The sequence below is a fragment of the Solanum lycopersicum genome, chromosome 11 (genome assembly GCF_036512215.1).
Source record: "Solanum lycopersicum chromosome 11, SLM_r2.1".
Taxonomy (NCBI): Eukaryota; Viridiplantae; Streptophyta; class Magnoliopsida; order Solanales; family Solanaceae; genus Solanum; species Solanum lycopersicum.
Window position 1 is genome coordinate 55,502,009 of NC_090810.1, and position 20,441 is coordinate 55,522,449.

A 20,441-nucleotide genomic window follows, 5' to 3' on the forward strand; every position below is an offset into this window, starting at 1 on the left:
GTATTTTTTAATTTCCATTATCAATGTGTAATTAAAGACATTTGTGGCTAGCTCTTTTACAAACTCCACACATAATGAGAACTTTGTGCATCAGACTGTCCTTTTTTTTAAAAATCAATGCGAGTATTATGAGAGGAAGGTTTTGTTTTTAAGTAAACAACTAAAATATGGATTAATTTTCAATTTTCTTTTCCTTTTCACAAAACTTCTTGTTGGTTTGATTGATTAACAAACAACTTCCAAAATATATATTAGGAAATTTTGCACTTAAAAAATGGAAATACTTTTGCTAAATGGAGCATGATGATAGTAATGATGAAGTGAGAAAAGAGAGTGACATTTTTCTTCCTCCACTTTTAGGGCCCGTTTGACCATAAATTTTCCAAATAATATTTGGGAAAAATTTGGCAAATAATGTTTGTCCATACAATTTGTCATTGTTTGGCAAATATTTTTGCAAATATCCCAAATTTCCAAATACTAGTTTTTTCTAGTATTTGGGCCAAATATCATTATTTGGGATATTTTAAAAATTAAAATTTTACCCCAATCTTTTATCTTTTATAAAAACACCCTCTCTAGTATTTGCTTGTGTTGTATTACATCATTTTTTACGTGAACACCAAAATAGTGATGAAATATTTAGTGAATATTAAATAATGATATGATTGTTGATGAAAATTATTAAAAATTGGCTTTAGGTAACAAAGTCATGTACTTTATCTACTTCACGATGTATGGAATAATTCTTGTTGCACTCACTCCAAATTACCACATTGCTTCAGTGTCATGGACATTATTTGTTATTGTTGTAACCAACATTCAATTGACTTGTAATACAAACTTTTAGTTAGTTTTGATAGTTTTTAAAACTTGTGTGTATAAATCATATTTTTCTAAAAAGGTGAAATATATTTTCCAAATTTTATGGCCAAACACATGGTGAAATTTCATCTAAATTTTCACTCAAATAATATTTGCCAAGAATATTTGGAAATCTATGGCCAAACGCTAGCTTAATGTTTTCTCTAAGCTTTTAAAGAGTGGGTGAGAGATATTTGGTTGAGAGTGGGGTTTTGCTTTGCTTGGCATTGCAACTTCCTCAATTTGCTATTATCACCACCTATTCAAAAATGGAGGTCCCTACCATCTCCATTTCATTATTCAAAAGATCCCTTTGAATAGATTTTGTCATGTGCTAAAATTACTTTACCTACTCTTATTTTAACTAGAAGACTTGAGTTAATTTAGTAAATTAGGTTTTACGTTGAATTTAACTTTTTTTTTCCTAATTAAAATTGTCATAATCAAGTAGTAGAGCCATGATGTTAGGTTAAGGTCTGACATATTGACAAAACTAAAAATTTTATGGAGGGTGTTTAATCTAGACAGAGTAACCTTTAAAAAAAAAGTGCATAAAAAAAGTTTAAAATCAAATTATACAATATTAGTAGTTGACTTTCTTTTTTTTTTATATTTTAAAATAACCCCTAATATACGAATTTGTGGATTTTGTTCTTGGGTATGACATCCCACGAGTTCTAGAGAATTCTTTTATATGACTATTGTTTGTGAGTGTTGACTTGATAATTAAATGGTTTTTTCAAATATAATAACTGTGTTCAGGGGTGGTTCAAGCATATTAGTGATCTAAAGTTAAAATCAAATCAAGGCTTCGAATTTTTAAAAAAATATTAATAATGTTTATATAATTGATTTCTTCTTAGAAATAAATTATGGATCATTGTATTCTAAAGCCTCATTTGTTTGTATTTAATGGAGGTCTAAATCTATATTTAGACATTAGTCATTAAGTGTATTTTTTTTTTTCATATAAAAAAATTCTTAATGATTCTGAAAATATCTGTTCGATTAAATCTATGAGGAAGTCTTATTTCTATTCAGACTCCTTTTCATACACTTATTTATTTCCTATTAAAGATCAAACATAGCTCTCTCTATATATATAAGACTGCTCTCTCTCTCTCTCTATCAAGTATCAAGATCTAGTAAAGAAAATCCTTTTGAATGGGTAGAATTTCAAAACATTTTATAAGTAGGCATAATACATAAATGTACCTTTTAATTTAGCTTCATTTTTCATTTATGTCCTAGACTTTGATTGTGCACAGACAGATATTTGAACTTGTATAAAGTCGAACGAGTAAGCACATAAATCCTCCATGTCATAATACAACTAGGTCACCACGCATGATAATGCAAATTGCTATATAAAATGTCATGTAGGATGTGAGTAGGGGTGTCAACTGGGCGTGTTGGGCTGAAATTGAAAATATTAAAATGGGTTGAGATAGAAGTCGGGTTGGGTCTTGACCGCTCAAGTTTACTTTGGGCTAAAATGGGCTTAAAAACGGGTTGGGTCTTGACCCGCCCAATTTGACTCGATTAATCTCAATAATTTAACATATGGATATTTAACTTTTATAATCACAATTTGAATTTTAGCTCGATTTTTTTTAAAAAAAGTATCAAATGGGTAGATAAACCCTAAAAGCTAAATAGATAATAATTTATACCTTAGATATAGAAACATAGCTTAATAAAAAGTTTTAAAACGGGCTAAAATTAGATATTGAATTAGACTCAATTGAGAATTCTCTTCAAATGGGTTATACTTGAATGAGTTGAGATTGAACCCAATTCAAATCATCTTGAGCTCAACCCTTAAAATTTTGGGCGGGTTGAGTGGGCTATCTATGTTTGGGTTCACTTTTGACACCCCTAGATGTTAGTGTCTATTTGTTTAACTTTATGCAAGATTAAGTGTCTACTTGCGCACACCAAAAATTGAGGATACAAATGTAAGTCGAAGTCAAGTTAAAGAACGCATATCTATACTTATCTGCTTATAAAATATTTTAAAATCTTACCTTTTGTCCATATTTATAGATATCAAGATAATTTATTATGACGTGGGGCATACAAAAGGTGTAAGTACTCCAAAGTGGGTGAGAACAAGAGTACAAATGAGTGATTAAGTATTTAATGAACTCTTTGGACAAATAAATTTTAGGAACTTTAATTTTGTTTAAACTTCCAAAGAGAAACTACGGAAACATTAAGCATGATGATGATATTAATTGTAGGGGTGAAATGGAAAAAAAATAATTAGTTTTAAATTTAGTAAGTGATCAAAAATTTGGGACAAATATTTTTAAAAAAATGATCAATTAATATGAGACATAGGGAATAAAGATTAATTAATTAATAAAGGATATATTAGTCAAACTATACTCTTAATTATCAATTTTCTTAAAAATTGTGCAAAATCTTATCATGCCAATCAAAAAAGGAAAAAAATATTTGACATAATTATGTGTTGCTGATATAACAACATTGCATCACTAATCAAGTTATCATTCAAACCACACAATGAGGACACAATTTTACCTAATTAAATTGAAACAAGAGATATAAAAAGAAAAATTCTAAGAGATATTAATTAATTAGCTAAAACCTAATGACTTTAGGAACTTCAAACTGCATGGAGCAAATTAAGCTCATATTTAGATTTATTGACATGAACCCTTAAAAATGATGAAGTAAAAAAAATGCATGAACTGGATCTGCAAAATATTCATATAATAATTAATATGAATAATGCACAAGCACCCCATCAATCTATGTCTGAAATTTTAGAGATCCACTTATACTATACTAAGGTTCTATTACCCTCTGAACTTATTTTATTAATAATTTTCTACTCTTTTTTGACCTATGAGGGAACTATCTTGTGGTTCCAACGCTAGTTGATTTTTTTTTCAAACTAGTGCCACGTAGATCGAAAAAGGGTAAAAAATTACTTATAAAATAAGTTCAGGGGGGTAATAGGACCTTAGTATAGCATAAGTGTGTCTCTGAGATTTCGAGTATAGGTTGAGTGGGGTACTTGTGCATTTTTCCTAATTATTACCCTATTAAGGAAATAACTCAAACAAACAAAATAAAAAATCAAAGTTTTAACTAGAGGTGTTCATGGGTTGGTTTGAGTCAGTTATTAATCAAAATTAAAATCAAACCAATTTAATCGATTTTAAAATTATCATAACCAAACCAAACCAAATATAATGTACATTTACCGGTTTGGGTATTTTCGGTTTTTGTTTAGTTTGGTTTGATTATTCGGTTATTAGCCATACATAAAAATAAAAGATATAATTCATTCAAAACGTGAAAAAAGCGACAACAATTTATTCAAACGAAAAAAATAGTTAGAATGAATGCCATTACAGAGTTGTCGATCATTGAATATACTGAATAAAACTTAAACTTCACTATTTTGGCATTAGAAGGAAGAGACAATAACATTTTCAGTCCCACAAAGAATTTCGATACACTCATATACATGAAATCAATAAGAAAAATGTGCTCACCTTGGATATTTTTTTTTCATAAGTAAATTATAAATAAATTTTGATCAAACATATATAAAATCTTTCAAAAAAATTATGAATATAAATATTATGTATGTATAATAATTAAATTTATGTATATAACGTGTGGGTTCAGTTCGATTATTTCTTTGATTCTTTTTAACACTACCATAACCAAACCAAATACTATCAGTTCTTAACAATCTAAAATCAAACAAATCAAAATCCAAATTAAAGCAGTTTATTTAATCAATTTGATTTGATTTTTCGATTTGAATCAGTTTTTATCTAAACCATGAACACCCTGAATTTACCTAGAAAAGAAAAACACAATACTACTTAATATTATTAGAGTGGAGGCATTACATAAAAATAGTGAGATTATGAGAAAATAGTGAAAATAAATAAAAGAAGAAAAAATACAAACCTATAATCCTCCATACCTACCACAAAATTTTTAAAAATTGGTTTTTCAATTTATGGGTCGAATATTTGATATTAGTTTTTAAATATCCCTTTGGTAGTCATGCTTCCTCGACTTTTAATTGAAAATTTTATTTTGATTTGTGGATCAAATATCTGATACTGATATTTTAATATGGTACTATTTGATGTGGCGTACATGCTTAAATGATAAACATGAATTATTCTTAATCAGTTTTTAAAATCGAAAAATAAATATCATAATCATAAATTAAGAAATTATTCATTCCAAAGTATTTAAAAATCATATATAATATATACTACATAGAATAAAATCTGACATATACACTAATTTTGACTATAAGGTTGGTCAAGAGATTTAAAAAAAAAGAAAGTAAAACTCTCTTCAATTTATATGACAGGTTTTCTATTTTGAAACATTATCAAACGTTTTTATTTTAATATATCTTTCATAACTAAAAATATACTATGTATTTTATGTTATTACTATTTATAATAAATGTGAATGATTCTGTAGATAATAAAATTCGCGTCGAGAAAATAATAATCAAGAACGGAAAATTATAGCAATAATTGATTTTATCATTTCAAATACGAGTGTTACAATCTTTATAATTTCTCTGAATTCGCCTTTTCAAATATAAATTCAAGGGCTTTAAACTTTGTTCTTGAATCTATGATGAACTTGAACTTGAACTTTAAATTGATCTTGACTTTTATTTGAATTTTATTTGAATTCAAGGGCTTCGAGCTTGTTCTTGAATTCGGTGGTCTTGATCTTGATCGTTCTTGAACTTGAATGCTTGAATTCTTAAACTTGTAGCTTTGTAGAGAATTAAATGGCGTTTGTACCACGAAGTTTCTCTAGCTTCTTGTTTAGAATTTTCTGTCTCTTTTCTGAATTATGAGGACCCCTATTTATAGTTTTAGAATAGAGGAATTGCGATTGAAATAGGATTCCGTTCAGCCAATCAGTTTTAAGTGACATGACATTTGGGCTTTATGGAGCGGACTTGTCATCTTTGACACATGTCATGATTCTATTGATTTTCTTATTTGAATTGGCATGCCACATCATCTGCACACGTGTCGCCAAGATGGGCTCTAGAATGAAATGGGATTGGATTTAACAAATTGGGTTCATTTAGTGTAGCCCAAATCAATTAATTTAGACTTTAATTAAATCCATATTTATTGAACTTAAATATTTAATTCAATTATATCAATCCACAATATTTATTTGGATTAATATATTTATGAATTCAATATAATCCGAATAATTTTATAAATTTATATTTATTAAATTTTAAATGATTACAGATCCTAAACAAACGTCAGCTCGTCAAGATGGACCTTAGGATAACTCACATTTAGCTGGGAGCATAAAAAAATTTATCAGCTTTATTTATATTTTGTATTTTTTTCATTTATTTTTATTTTTGTATACCATTTAAATCAACGATTAATATGAATATTTTATCATAATATTCATATAATTGATATATAATTTTAGATATTAAAAATGATTTGGGAATAAGTAATTAATAATGAAGGTAAAATATGAAGAAAAAAAAATATTTCTCTTGGTACGCTATTTTATTTTGGCATAATACATATATTGGACCCTAAACTTGTCTTCAAATTTTAACTTTGACCTCCAACTTTCATAATGCACAAATAGGCACTTTAACTATCCAAATTTTCAATAAATAAACACATGAGTCCTACATGGCACAATACACGTAGGACACCACGTAGGACAAAAAATGACATGTAGGATGACATGTAAGACATGTGTGTCTATTTGTTCAACTTTATACAAGTTTAAGTGTCTATTTGTGCACATCTAAAGTTGAAGGACATAAATATAATTTAAAACCAAGTTAAACGACACATTATGTATTATGTCTTTTATTTTTGTAAATCGAAATTAGGACACCAAGGTCCTTTTTATTGAATCAAAAGGTCGTTCATGGACTCCCACCAAATCCATGAGAAAAAAAATAAAAAATGGGAAAATTACATATATGGGCCATTAAATTCAAAATAATTGTAGGTTCATATCCAAACTCGAAGTAATATTTCTCTTCAAGAAATATTCATTCTCTCATAAATAATTATAATCTATACCCTCTTCATAAGGCTGATAATTTCTGTTTAATAATCCTAAATAAGTATTATATATTGTATCGATATCATTAAGATTGATAATTTTATTTAACTGATACTATATATATATATATATGTGAGTTCCTAGAAAATTCTTGTTAAAGATATATATTCTTTTATAGAAGGGTCATATGCTGTATCATTTATTGTGTACTCAAAGTGCAAGAAAAAATGGTGGGAGAATATTTATTTTAATTAATATGGTTTGTTTTCATTAGACTTTGACTAGCAGTGGCATGATTCAATTGAATTTTACTTCATGATGGAATGATTTGAGACAATGTATTGAGCTACTGAATTAAATTGCATATTTTAGTCATTTCACTATTAAAAACACGTATTTAAAAGGGATATATACTTTGAAGTCATACATTATGCATTTTTATGAAAAACTTTATACAACTTTGATACCAAAAGCATCATACAGTTTACATACTTCATTTAGGCATATACAACGGGCACAGCATCACATAAAACCATACATTACATTTAAAGCATAATTAAAATCACTTTACAATAAGCTCTCTCTCTCTCTCTCTCTCTATATATATATATATATATCAAAATTATCAACCTTAATAATATAAATACAATATATGATGCTTATTTAGTATCAGTTAAGCGAAATCAGTTGGGGGTATATAGTTGTCATGATCCAATAATAGATGTGACTACATTCGTCTTTTTTCACCAAGACAAATCAGCTTAAAACTCAACTAATACAATAAATATGAAAGTAAAACGAGAATAAAAGTCCAATGCTATAAAATAACATAGAGATTTATAATCAACTTAAATCTCAAAACCTGGTGTCACGTGTACAAGCTTCTAATGTATTCAACATGTTTGAAAGAAAAACAAGTCTCAAATGATATTACCACTAAAGTAGAACAAGATCATAAATAGGAGTAAGAAGGTCTGATGCGATGACAAACAACTACCTCACAAATCTAAATAGGAAGTCTTAGACAAGAAGAGAATAGAGAGTATCACGAAGATCCGATCTCATAACCTACACAATTGTAAAAGCAAGGGGTGAGTACCAAACCATACGATACTCTGCAAGCAAACTCCTAACAGAAAGCTAAGGGTATAAAATATGGGTACTTTTACCACCCCAATTGAACCTCCATAAGTACAACCTACATGAAATCAACTCAACTTAATAGTCCATAATTTCAATAGCACATATCGCAATAACAACACTCCAATGATTTCAGATCAACAACACACATGATAAAGTCAATCAAAAGTCCAAAAAAAAAACACTTACAAGTATACCATAATTCCAATACAATGAAATGCAATACCAAATTTGGTGATGAATGCATGATCAAGTGATACGCACCCGTTCTATCTCATCCTAGACCCATGAGGGATAAATCTGTCAATGTATTCATTATGGCGTGTGACACGTCCCTCGATAATAGATTTTGTCGTGGCGTATGATATGTATCTTGTATTATAATATCTAGTGTGGAGTGTGATACATCCCTGGAAATACAATATTCGTCGTGGCATACGACACGTCCTTTGAAATGGTACATCCTTTTTAATTTTTTATCGTTCATCAATTCACATAACACTTATCACAAACATGTATGAAACCAATGCAAATGACATGTTCACAAATAATAAGAAGATGACCATTTCCATATTAATACACAATATACAACAACACAATCGTGATACAATATCAATAATGAATCAATAAACATTTCATATCATTCCCAATAAATCACACATCAATATACAATCTAATTATATTTTATTACCTTTTTTCTCATTAGGATTATTCAATATGAACAAGTCAACCTATCACCAAGTTTTATTACTACCCAATACATACCACAAGAAAATAAATACACTTAACAAGGGTTAAGAAATTCACTTTGTCTCAGATAATCGTCTAATCACTTTGAGACTTGAGTCTTCCCCTTTTGTTGAGATTCCAAATTAATTTAATCTATTCAAACAGATAATCACAACAAGATTTCGAACTAACAACACACATCACTATACGTTTAGCCTAGTCCTGAAACTCACCCAAAACCTATAATCAAGTTACTAAATCTTGATGCCAATTATAATATCAATTCTTTCAATTTTCTTCAAGTTTCAGATTTAGGGTTAAACTCCAATTTCTCCAACATCATAAATTTAACGATATTTATATAAATATAATAGATCCAATATTTTATTATTTTATATCAATATATCAAAACTTAAATAATAATTTGATAAACAAATACATTTTAAAAATCAAATATTTATATAGACCAGTACTACTTTGCAAATCACAAATTAAAACCTTAGCGAATTTGCAATCTATATACAATATGTATATTCTTTCAGATGATTGGTTAATCTATTGTATTGTTACCCAGCTTAAAAAGTTTACGAACATCAAGTGTAATTAAACTCAAATATTTCATTTTGATGTTATTTTATTTTCTCCCTCCAATATTATTATTATTATTGTTATTGTTATTGTTATTATTATTATTATTATTATTATTATTATTATTATTATTATTATTATTATTATTATTATTATTATTATTATTATTATAGACGTGAAGGATATATTTACCCGAGTCATTATCATCCTTCTTTCGTCGGTGAATTTTAGCCGTGATGGATTGTGTTACAGTTAAAATTAAACATCTTCTTAAGGGTTTTCTACAATCACGACTACTAATCTAGCATTTTTGATAGCATTGTTAGAGATTTTTTATGCTTGGGTGTATTGTGCACTATGTGATTATTCAATGATTTTCTTCTTTTGGTTAGACAACTTTGATCCTCCCTTGATGAATACCTGATGTCTAAAGATCATATTGTTATAACTTAAGATCCTGAAAAAATAATTTTGTAAGAAGGGAATCTTGATAAGAAAAAATGTTGATTTGTACATTTTGAGTGTGTTGTCATAGGTTCAGGTTCACATCTGATTGTAGCGGATATTGGTTCATAATTTTTTCGTGGTTATGTTAGAAAAGATTCGTCTTGATTGTGTTATGTTGAGATTACAGCTCCTTCGTCTTCTCCAGCTCCTTCATCCAAGAAATCCAGCAAAGGAAACGAGGACAAACAAGCAAAGAAGTTGAACCCTAGGATTTGTCGAAACATCTCCAAACACACTGTTGATACCAAGACATTTGGGCTTACTCAGACTGAGCCTTGGGTCCCTCAGACTAGGCCTTCACTTCTTCTAAGTGGGCCTGCAAAATCAAATTGAATTCGGGCCCATATTGATGAAATATCTAGTTTGTGTATATATTGATGACCTAGAAATACTTTTAGTTAGATTGTTTTTTAGAGAATAAAGTTTGTTATTAAATAGCAAATATCAGTAGGACACCTGTATAGTCAGTTAGGAATAGAATGTTCTTTTGATTTCCACATAGTTGTATATATACATGTATTTGGAAGAGATGAATATACAAAAAATTTCCAATATCATCTTCTTACTGTTTCTTGCAATTCCTACATGTTATCAGAGCAGTAATCAAGTAATCAATATTATCAAATCATGCCAAACAAATCTCTCTCAAACCCTGAATCAACACCTACAGTTTTGGTAGGAGGAACATCTTCAGGAAACAAAATTGATATCAATCATGCTTTCTATCTTCATTCTTCAGACTCTCCTGGAATGGGACTGGTGAGCAGTATTTTTGATGGAAAGGGCTATCAAGGTTGGAAGAGATCAGTTCTCATAGCACTCTGCGAAGAACAAGCTGGGTTTCATCACTGGAACACATTCTTCACCAGATCCAGCATCTCCAGATCTGCAGCCTTGGAGTAGGTGCAACGACATGGTAACATCTTGGCTTCTTAATTCCCTTTCAAAAGAAATAACAGATAGTGTTATATACTCTAGAGCTGCAAAGGAACTCTGGATGAGTCTGGAGCATAGGTTTGGTCAATCAAATGGTACTAAACTTTTCCATTTAAAGAAGGAACTTAACAGGCTGGTGCAGGGAACTAACAACATTGCAGGATACTTCACCAAACTCAAGAGGCTATGGGATGAGTTGGGTTCACTTGACTCACATGATAAGTGCACTTGTTTTTGTGTCTGTGAAGGAAAACAGAAAGTGGAAAAATCACTAGAAGATGAAATGCTCATACAATTTCTCATGGGACTCAATGATAGATATGCTCAAGCTAGGGGAAACATTCTTATGATGAATCCTCTTCCTAACGTTAATATTGCTTATTCATTGATTTTACAGGATGAGAATCAAAGGAGACATACATGAGTCCTATTATGTCTAATGACTCTTCATCATTCATGGTAAATAATATGAATCAAAACAAAATTGGTAAGCAATTTCAGAAGTTAAACCCCACTGCATCAGGACCAGGTTCTGATTTTAAGCCAAACATGGGCTACCCTAGGGTGAATAACCAGCAACCACCACCACCTAGATACCCAAAACAGAATCAAAGGTTCAAAGGAAAGAAAAAGTATAATCCTAATGTTTTTTGTACTTATTGTGGCAAAATAGGTCATATCATAGATGAATGTTACAGACTGATTGGCTTTCCTGAAGATTTCAACTTCACAAATGAGAAGAATCATTCAGCACCAGTTAGAGGAAATGCAGCTGCTTCTATAAGGAAAGAGGATCCTAACTACTATATGGATCAAGTCAATCAACACATGAGCAAGGAACAATTTGGACATTTCATTCAAATCATGAAAGAAATGAAGATCCCAAAATCAACAATTAAAAGTGCAGCAGCTGATATCAATGCTAATGCTGTAGCTGGTACTATTTTGAAGTACTTTGGGACTTGTTTTTCTGTTTTTAATTCTGGAACTTGGATAATAGATTCAGGGCCTCAGAGCATATGTGTTTCAATTCTGACTCCTTTATTTCCTTATCTACTCTTAGAATTCCAATCAATATAAATCTTCCTAATTCTCACTCTGTAAGTGTCACTCATATAGGTAGTGTACAATTTTTTTCTGACTTGACAATACACAATGTTTTGTATGTGCCAAGTTTCAAGTACAACCTATTGTCAATTCATAAATTCTGCAGTCAATTCAAAAATACAGTCTCCTTCAATTCTAACAATTGTATGTTGCAGGACCATTCAATGAAGAGGCTTCAAGTTTTTGGTGAAGCAAAAGAAGGTCTCTACTTGTTGCAACCTTTCCCTAAGAGGTCTAATGCAAGTCAAAATACTTCCCTGGAGTCTAAATATTGTAGTAGAATCAGTAGTTCTGTTTTTTTTCCTGATTCAATTTCAGTTTCCTTTCCAGTTTCTTCAAATGTTTCTTCCAATGTAAGGCTATGGCATGTAATATTAGGGCATTTGCCCTATGCATCAATGAAAAATGTCAGTTTCTTATCTAAGTCTCAGCTCTCTGATTGTTCTTGTGATATATGTCCAAAGGCTAGACAGTCTAGATTGCCTTTTCCTACTAGTAAAATCACCACTAAGAATTGTTTTGATCTAATTCACATTGACACTTGGGGACCATACAAGGTGTCTACCTATAACAACTATAGGTATTTTTTAACAATAGTGGATGATTTCAGCAGAGCTACATGAACATATCTAATGAGCACCAAATGCAATTCTTTTTCTGTGATTCAGAGTTTCTTGTCTATGACTGAGAGGCAATTCAATGCTAAAGTGAAAATAATTAGATCCGATAATGCTATGGAGCTAGGGAAAAGTGAAACAACTTTAAATTTTTTGAGATCACAAGGAAGTATACATCAAACTTCCTGTGTAGCTACCCCACAACAAAATGGGGTAGCTGAGAGAAAACACAGGCACTTGTTGGAAATTGCAAGAGCCCTTTTGTTTCATCCAAAGGTACCTCTTATCTATTGGGTGAATGCATCCTAACAGCTACTTTCTTGATCAATAGATTACCATCAAGAGTCATTTATGGAAAAACTCCTTATGAAGTTTTATTTGGTACATCACCCTCCTATCACAATCTCAGATGCTTTGGTTGTCTCTGTTATGCTAGAACATTAAGTCAGGGAAGGAACAAATTTGAGCCAAGAGCTGATAAATGTGTTTTTCTAGGATATCCAAGTAACCAGAAAGGATACAAGGTACTAGACTTAGAAACTAGGAAAGTCAGTATTTCTAGAGATGTTCATTTTGTTGAGAATCATTTTCCTTTTTCACATCCTACTGCTGATAATTCTATCTTCATTGACTATTCTCCTACTCCACCACAGGATCTTTCAGATTCTGAGGATTCCACCATAAACACAACAACTGATTTTTTTCCTACAACAAATGTTCCTCTCAATTCCCCTGTTATAGATACATCACCAGTACAGTTAACTGTTCCTTCTGCACATGTTGCATCACCATCACCAATTCCTGTTAGAATATCACACAGAACAAATATAGGAACTTTACCTTCTCATCTTAAGGATTATATTTGTAACACCATTTATCTTAGTGATGTTACTGACTCTTGCCTTGCTGTTCCCAGCAATCCTTCTAGTTTTTCTTATGCCAATCTTTCTCAACCTAGTCAAATGATCCTCAAGTCCACCTCCACTATATCAGAACCTAAAAGCTTTTATGAGGCTTCTATGCACACAGGTTGGAAGCAAGTCATGCAAGATGAACTTGATGCCCTACAATCTAATCACACTTGGGAAGTTGTGCCTTTACCTACTGGAAGAGAAGCTTTGGCTTGCAAATGGGTCTACAAGGTTAAGCAACATGCTGATGGGACAGTTGAAAGATTGAAGGCAAGACTAGTTATCAAAGGGGACATACAGAAATAGGGGATTGATTATAATGAGACATTTTCACCAGTGGTAAAAATATGTTTATTAGCTATTGCCACTAAGAAAGGGTGGGATATTTTACAGTTTGATGTCAACAATGCCTTCTTGCAAGGAGAACTGCAAGAAGAAGTCTACATGAAATTTCCTAATGGTTTAGATCCACCTCAACCCAACATGGTCTGTAAATTGAAAAAAATCACTATATGGTCTAAAGCAAGCATCCAGGCAATGGTATGCTCGATTAGCAGGGGCATTAAATTTTAAAGGATATGCAGCTTCACTTAACGACTATTCCTTGTTTTTTAAGCAGAAAGGTGAATTCATTACTATTATTGTTGTTTATGTGGATGACATTTTAATCACAGGCAATGCTGCTGATGAGATTAAATCTTAAAAGAGTTTTTGCATAAAGAATTCAAGATCAAAGACCTAGGACATTTACATTACTTTTTGGGAATGGAAGTATTACGGGAAGAACAAGGCATGATTATCAGTCAAAGGAAATATACCTTGGAATTACTGGATGAATTTGATGTTTCTCATATCTCTTCAGTTTCTTCTCCAATGGATCCTTCACCTAAGTTGTCTACAGATTCAGGTACACCCCTGTCAGATCCAACCATTTACCGACATCTTATTGGAAAGATCAACTATTTAACTCATACTCGCCCAGACATATCCTTTGTTGTGTTAACACTTACTCAGTTCATGCATATGCCTACCACTGATCATTACAGTGGTGCTCTAAGAGTCATTTGTTACCTGAAGAAATTTCCAAGCCATGGTCTTTTCTTTAATGCTTTATTCTCTTTATCGTTGACCACTTTTTGCGATGCTGACTGGGCGTCGTGTCGTGCTTCTCGTCGATCAGTAAGTAGTTTCTTCATCAGTTTGGGGGGATCGCCCATTTCCTGGAAATCCAAGAAACAAAGTTCAGTTTCTCTTTCATCTGCTGAGGCGGAATATCGATAATGAGAAGATTAGTCGTTGAGCTAACATAGCTTACCATATTACTCACCGATTTGTCGATTCCTTCTCCATTGCCGGTTCCTATTCACTCGGACAGCCAAGCAGCTAAACATATAGCTCGCAACCCTATTTTCATGAACGGACGAAACACATTGAACTGGACGGCCATTTTGTCCGCCAACAGTATCTCACCGGATTAATTTATTTGTCCTTTGTTCCGTCCAAGGATCAGTTGGCTGACATCTTCACCAAGCCACTTGCAGGTCCTTCCCATCATAGCAACATGCGCAACTTGGGGCTCACTTTGTTCCCCTCCAACTTGAGGGGGGATGTTGAGATTACAGCTCCTTCGTCTTCTCCAGCTTCGTCTTCTCCAGCTCCTTCATCCAAGAAATCCAGCAAAGGAAACGAGGATGAACAAGCAAAGAAGCTGAACCCTAGGATTTGTCGAAACATCTCCAAACACACAGGTGATGCCAAGACATTTGGGCTTACTCAGACTGGGCCTTGGATCCCTCAGACTAGGCTTCACTTCTTCTAAGTGGGCCTCAAAAATCAAATTGAATTCGGGCCCATATTGATGAAATATCTAGTTTGTGTATATATTGATGACCTAGAAATACTTTCAGTTAGATTGTCCTTTAGAGAATAAAGTTTGTTATTAAATAGCAAATAGCAGTAGGACACCTGTATAGTCAGATAGGAATAGAATGTTCTTTTGATTTCCACATAGTTGTATATATGCATGTATTTGGAAGAGATGAATATACAAAAAAATTCCAATATCATCTTCTTACTGTTTCCAGCAATTCCTACATGTTATGGTCTAGTATGTTTAGGTTCATATTAGATTCATGAGTTAGTCTGTGGTTTTGTAATCACTCTTGATTTATAAATCTGTCAAATTTTAATTCGAAAGTTCAGTTCTTAGTAGCTGATCTTGATGGAATGGTTTTACGGAGGAGCTCAGTTGGAGAGATGAACACTGACTCTGGAAAATCATAACTTAGGTTTTGCTAACGTCAATTATTCTTCCTTCTCTTTCTTTATGTTCGAGAATGAACATGATTTTTAGTGGTGGATAATGTAATGACCTGTTAGGTCATTTTGTGAACTAGTCATCTCTTTTTCATAAAAGACCTTTCCGTAAATTTTAACTGAAAATTCAATTATTAGCTTAACTATGTAATTTAATTAACAAGTATCTTTTAAAATAATTAATTTAGTTAATGGCTGATTGGCCTATAAAAAATTTAATACCCTAAAAGAGAGAATAAAAAACAAAAAAAAATTAATAAAATGTACAAATAAAATTAAACGGTAGGAATATTTAATAATTTTCTATTGTTTTTCAATGATACGATTTGTTTATCCAAAAATCAAAAGGACAAATGAAAATTTTGTTGCAACAACTATGTGTTTCTTTTTGTTGACATCGAAAGAATAACAATTGTTGTGGAGTGCTAGTGAACAGGTGTGGAGCTACCTTATATGAAGGGGGTTCATTAAAAAAAAAATTGGCGAAAAATTATATTATTTATATATGGTTAAAATAATTTTGTATATATATATATATATATATATATATATATATAATAGGTGTTGAACCCTCTCCGACTACTTCATGTGTCTATTTTACTGATTTTGAACCTCCTTGTTGAACATACTGACTCCGCCTTTGTTAGTGGAGTGCTCATTTTCTTTCACTTCTAATTAGTAATCCGTTTCGCGAATTATGATTCACCTTTTTTCAGAATAAATTTGAAAATTAGTGTTTGGGCATAAAAATTTCAAGTTTAGTTTGAAGTAGTGTTTCAAAATTTGAAAAACAACTTATAAAATGTTTTACAATTCACTTTTAAAATGGTAGTACATTTAAAATATGAATATTTTTTTGACATATTATAAAAAAAATAGAGATAATGCACAAGTACCTCCTAAATATATGCCTGAAATCTCAGAGACACACTTATACTATACTAAGGTCCTATTATCCTCCTCCCCCCGAACTTATTTTATTAATAACTTTTTACCCCTTTTCGGCCTACGTGACACTATCTTGTGGACCCAACGCTGGTTGACTCTTTTTTTCAAGCTAGTGCCACATAAGCCGAAAATGGATAGAAAATTACAGGGGTAATAAGACATTAATATAATATAAGTGTGTCTCGGAAATTTCGGGCATAGATAAAAGAAATACTTGTGCATTTTTCCTAAAAAATATTACCAAACAAAAATTTCTTTCTAAGTACAAATAAAATGAAAAATATGTGGAATAAATTAGGGTATTAAATGGAGAAAAATTAATTACTACTTCTCTTATTATTTTACTTCTATTTATGAAGTATTATTATATTTTATAACTAAATATAAATTATATTTACAAGTTATAACTTAAATAAGTTATAGATATAAAACTAATATTATTGAACACATGAACATCATAGATTATTCTTAACTATATATTATTCAGTCAAATCAATATAACTACTAGTATTTATTTCATTTTCAAGCATCTAACCGACATTTTAAAAGTACAATGTAAAATGTGAATTATTTCATTCATTAAATTTATGAATTATTATTCTTACCTAATTTAAGGTACAATGTTTTTATGTAGATGAGTTTTTTCTACATGATTTGGCATACATTAAAAAGGTGGGGCACTAATTTGAAGAAAAAAAACATAATTAATTTATTGCTACGAAAAATGTAGCTAAATTTAGGGTAAGCAAGTCTAATAATTGAGTGGGGATTCATAATATCGATTAAAGTAGGGTTGCGTATCGGTCAATTTGATTCGGTTTTGAAATTTATCGGGTTATCTTATTGGTTATCGGTTTGTAGAGATACTAAATCGTTATAGAACCATTAAGATATTGGCTTATCACTTAGTGGTTTATCAATTTTTCATCGTTTTCGGTTTGGTTATCGGTTTAACCGTTAAGATTTGATACAAAAGAAAAAAAATGAAAATCACTTAGAAACAAGCCGTCAAACTAAATAAACCATGCACTTGAGCTCACAAGTTACATCTTGGTCAAAAGCAAACACTTTTATATTGTTGAATAACCAAGTGTTTGGGACAATCAAAATGAAAGTAGGAAATCAAACTCTAAGTCGAGGACTTTATATACAAAATGGTATAAATATAATTATTTAATTTTACTATCGGGTTATCGGTTAACCCGTTAAGAAAAAATTTCAAACCGTTAAGAATTGATAACCCAATAACAAAAAAAATCAAAACTGTTATCAAAACCAGTAAACCCGATATTATAAACTAATAACTTTTTTATCAATTTAACTTATCGGTTTTGATTAGATTTTGAACAACCCTAAATTAAAGTCAAGAATTTTTGCTTGTTAATTATGGTATAATTGTAGGAGGCACTAATAATTAATATCCTATAAAGAGATTATCAACAAAAATTGCTATAAAATCATAAAATATTTTGGGATAATGCCCAAGTACCCCTTCAACCTATGCCCGAAATCTCAGAGACACACTTATACTATACTAAGGTCCTATTACCCCCCTTAACTTATTTTATTAATAATTTTTTACCCCTTTTTAGCTTACGTGGCACTATCTTGTGGGCCCAACGATGGTTGACTTTTTTTTTCGAACTAGTGCCACGTAGGCTAAAAAGGGGTAGAAAATTACATATAAAATAAGTTCAGGGGGGTAATAGGACCTTAGTATAGTATAAGTGTGTCTCTGGGATTTAGGGCATAGGTTGAGGGGGTACTTGAGTATTTTCCCAAATATTTTTTTATTTTTGATTAGAAATTACATATTACTAAAATAATTTTATTCTTCTGCATATAAATTTTTAATAAAAATTTAAATTTAATTAAATCTCAATATAATTGAGTAAAATGAAAAAATCAATCAATAAAACGATGTGATCCGATGAAGTTTGTTTCACATGCCACAAGAAGATTGTTTAGATTAGTTTATTGAAATATCTTAAAAGAATACCGTCTAACATAAAATATTAAATTCATAAAGTCTTGTTTTATGAGGACTCTTTAAAATTGAATTAAAATTGATAATTTGAATCGAAACTAAAAATTTGAATCGAAAAAAAATTATTGATTTATTAGTATTGAATTATTGATTCAGCGATTTTACTAATAATTTTGATTTTTTTTTGTTATCGAGTTATCGATTCATAAATTTGGAATTTTTTCGTAACATGTTAACTGATAACCCGATAATAAATTAAATGATTATATTTATATCATTTTTTATATAAAGTCCTTAACTTAAATTTTGGTTTCCTACTTTTATTTCTAGTTGTCTCAAACAATTGGTTATTCGACAATGTAAAAGTGTTTACTTTTGAGCAAGATGTAACTTATAAACTCATGTGCATGGTTTATTTGGTTTGTCAACTTGTTTCTAAGTAATTTTTAATGAATTTTTTTTTTGGTGTCAAACCTTAACTGTTAAATCGATAACTGAATCGATAACGCTCAAAAACTAATGAGCCAATATTTTAATGGTTCTAACTATAACGGTTTAGCATCTCTACAAACCGATAACCAATAAGCCAAATCGATAAACTTTAAAACCAAACCGACCGATATATAACACTACACAGTCAATTTTTTTACAAATAGTTATATATATATATATATATATATATATATATATATTTGATGTATACGATATGATACACATTTTTACACTATCACAAAATTACAATGCATCAAATTTCTATAAAGTTATAATAGAATAACTTCACCCCACAAAAGATATGCTTCTATATATTTTACACTATCATGTAAAATTATATAAAAATAAGATTTCGTCTCCTACAAACTTCAACCCACAAAATAGTAAAGAATATCACTAAATAGCTCAAATCTTTTTTACTTCAAATTATAAGTACAATTTTAAAATGATTTCAATTTTTTCATTTCAGTTCACCTAATAATGGTTAAATCTGAAATGATAAACATGAATATCACACTCAATCAATTTCATACTTAAGAAATTATTATTTTTCAATTAGCATTTCAAAATCATATTATATATGAACGACATAGAATAAAATCTGAAAGTCAAGAGATATAAAATTTTGAATTTTCTTCTATTTATATGAAACTTAGTTCCATTTTAATTATCACTAAAAAGTGAAAATATATTATGCATATATAAAATCAAATTAATATTTAAAAATATTGAATCAAGTTAAACAACGTTACATACACACATATATACCGATCCGGCTCCTCTCCATTTCTCTTCTTTCCATTTTTCCCAAGTTCCTATTTGAATTAGTGACACATGACATACGTTAAGAATTAATGGTTAAGATTTAATTTCCAAAGTAAATTTCTAGCCATGATTTAATTAATAAATACATTATATATTAAGTATTAAAAATTATTATGATATAACTATCTTAGCAACATATTATCTTGTCCATAAATATAGGGAAAAAAAGTTTCTCTTCCTAAATTCTTTTATACGTAAGATTTTCTTGAATTTTTTATAATCTTTTTATCTAATTAACTAAATAGAAGTATAGAAACTATAATTAACTACCGTATATACTGGTATCACCATATTTGTAATCTTTATGAAATTGAAATTAGTTTGTTAAAATGGTTTGATTATCGCTAGGTAATTTATTAATCACGGATAAATATGCTTTTAAAAAAA

At 30.2% G+C, this 20,441-nt stretch overlaps 1 protein-coding gene across 1 annotated transcript; it reads left to right on the forward strand.

The window, feature by feature from the left end:
* Nucleotides 1-10,828: 10,828 nt before the first annotated feature.
* Nucleotides 10,829-11,275, forward strand: LOC138339478 (uncharacterized). The gene has a single exon (XM_069291078.1). It carries the CDS (start codon nt 10,829-10,831, stop codon nt 11,273-11,275), a length of 447 nt encoding a protein of 148 aa, XP_069147179.1.
* The last annotated feature ends 9,166 nt before the right edge of the window (nt 11,276-20,441 follow it).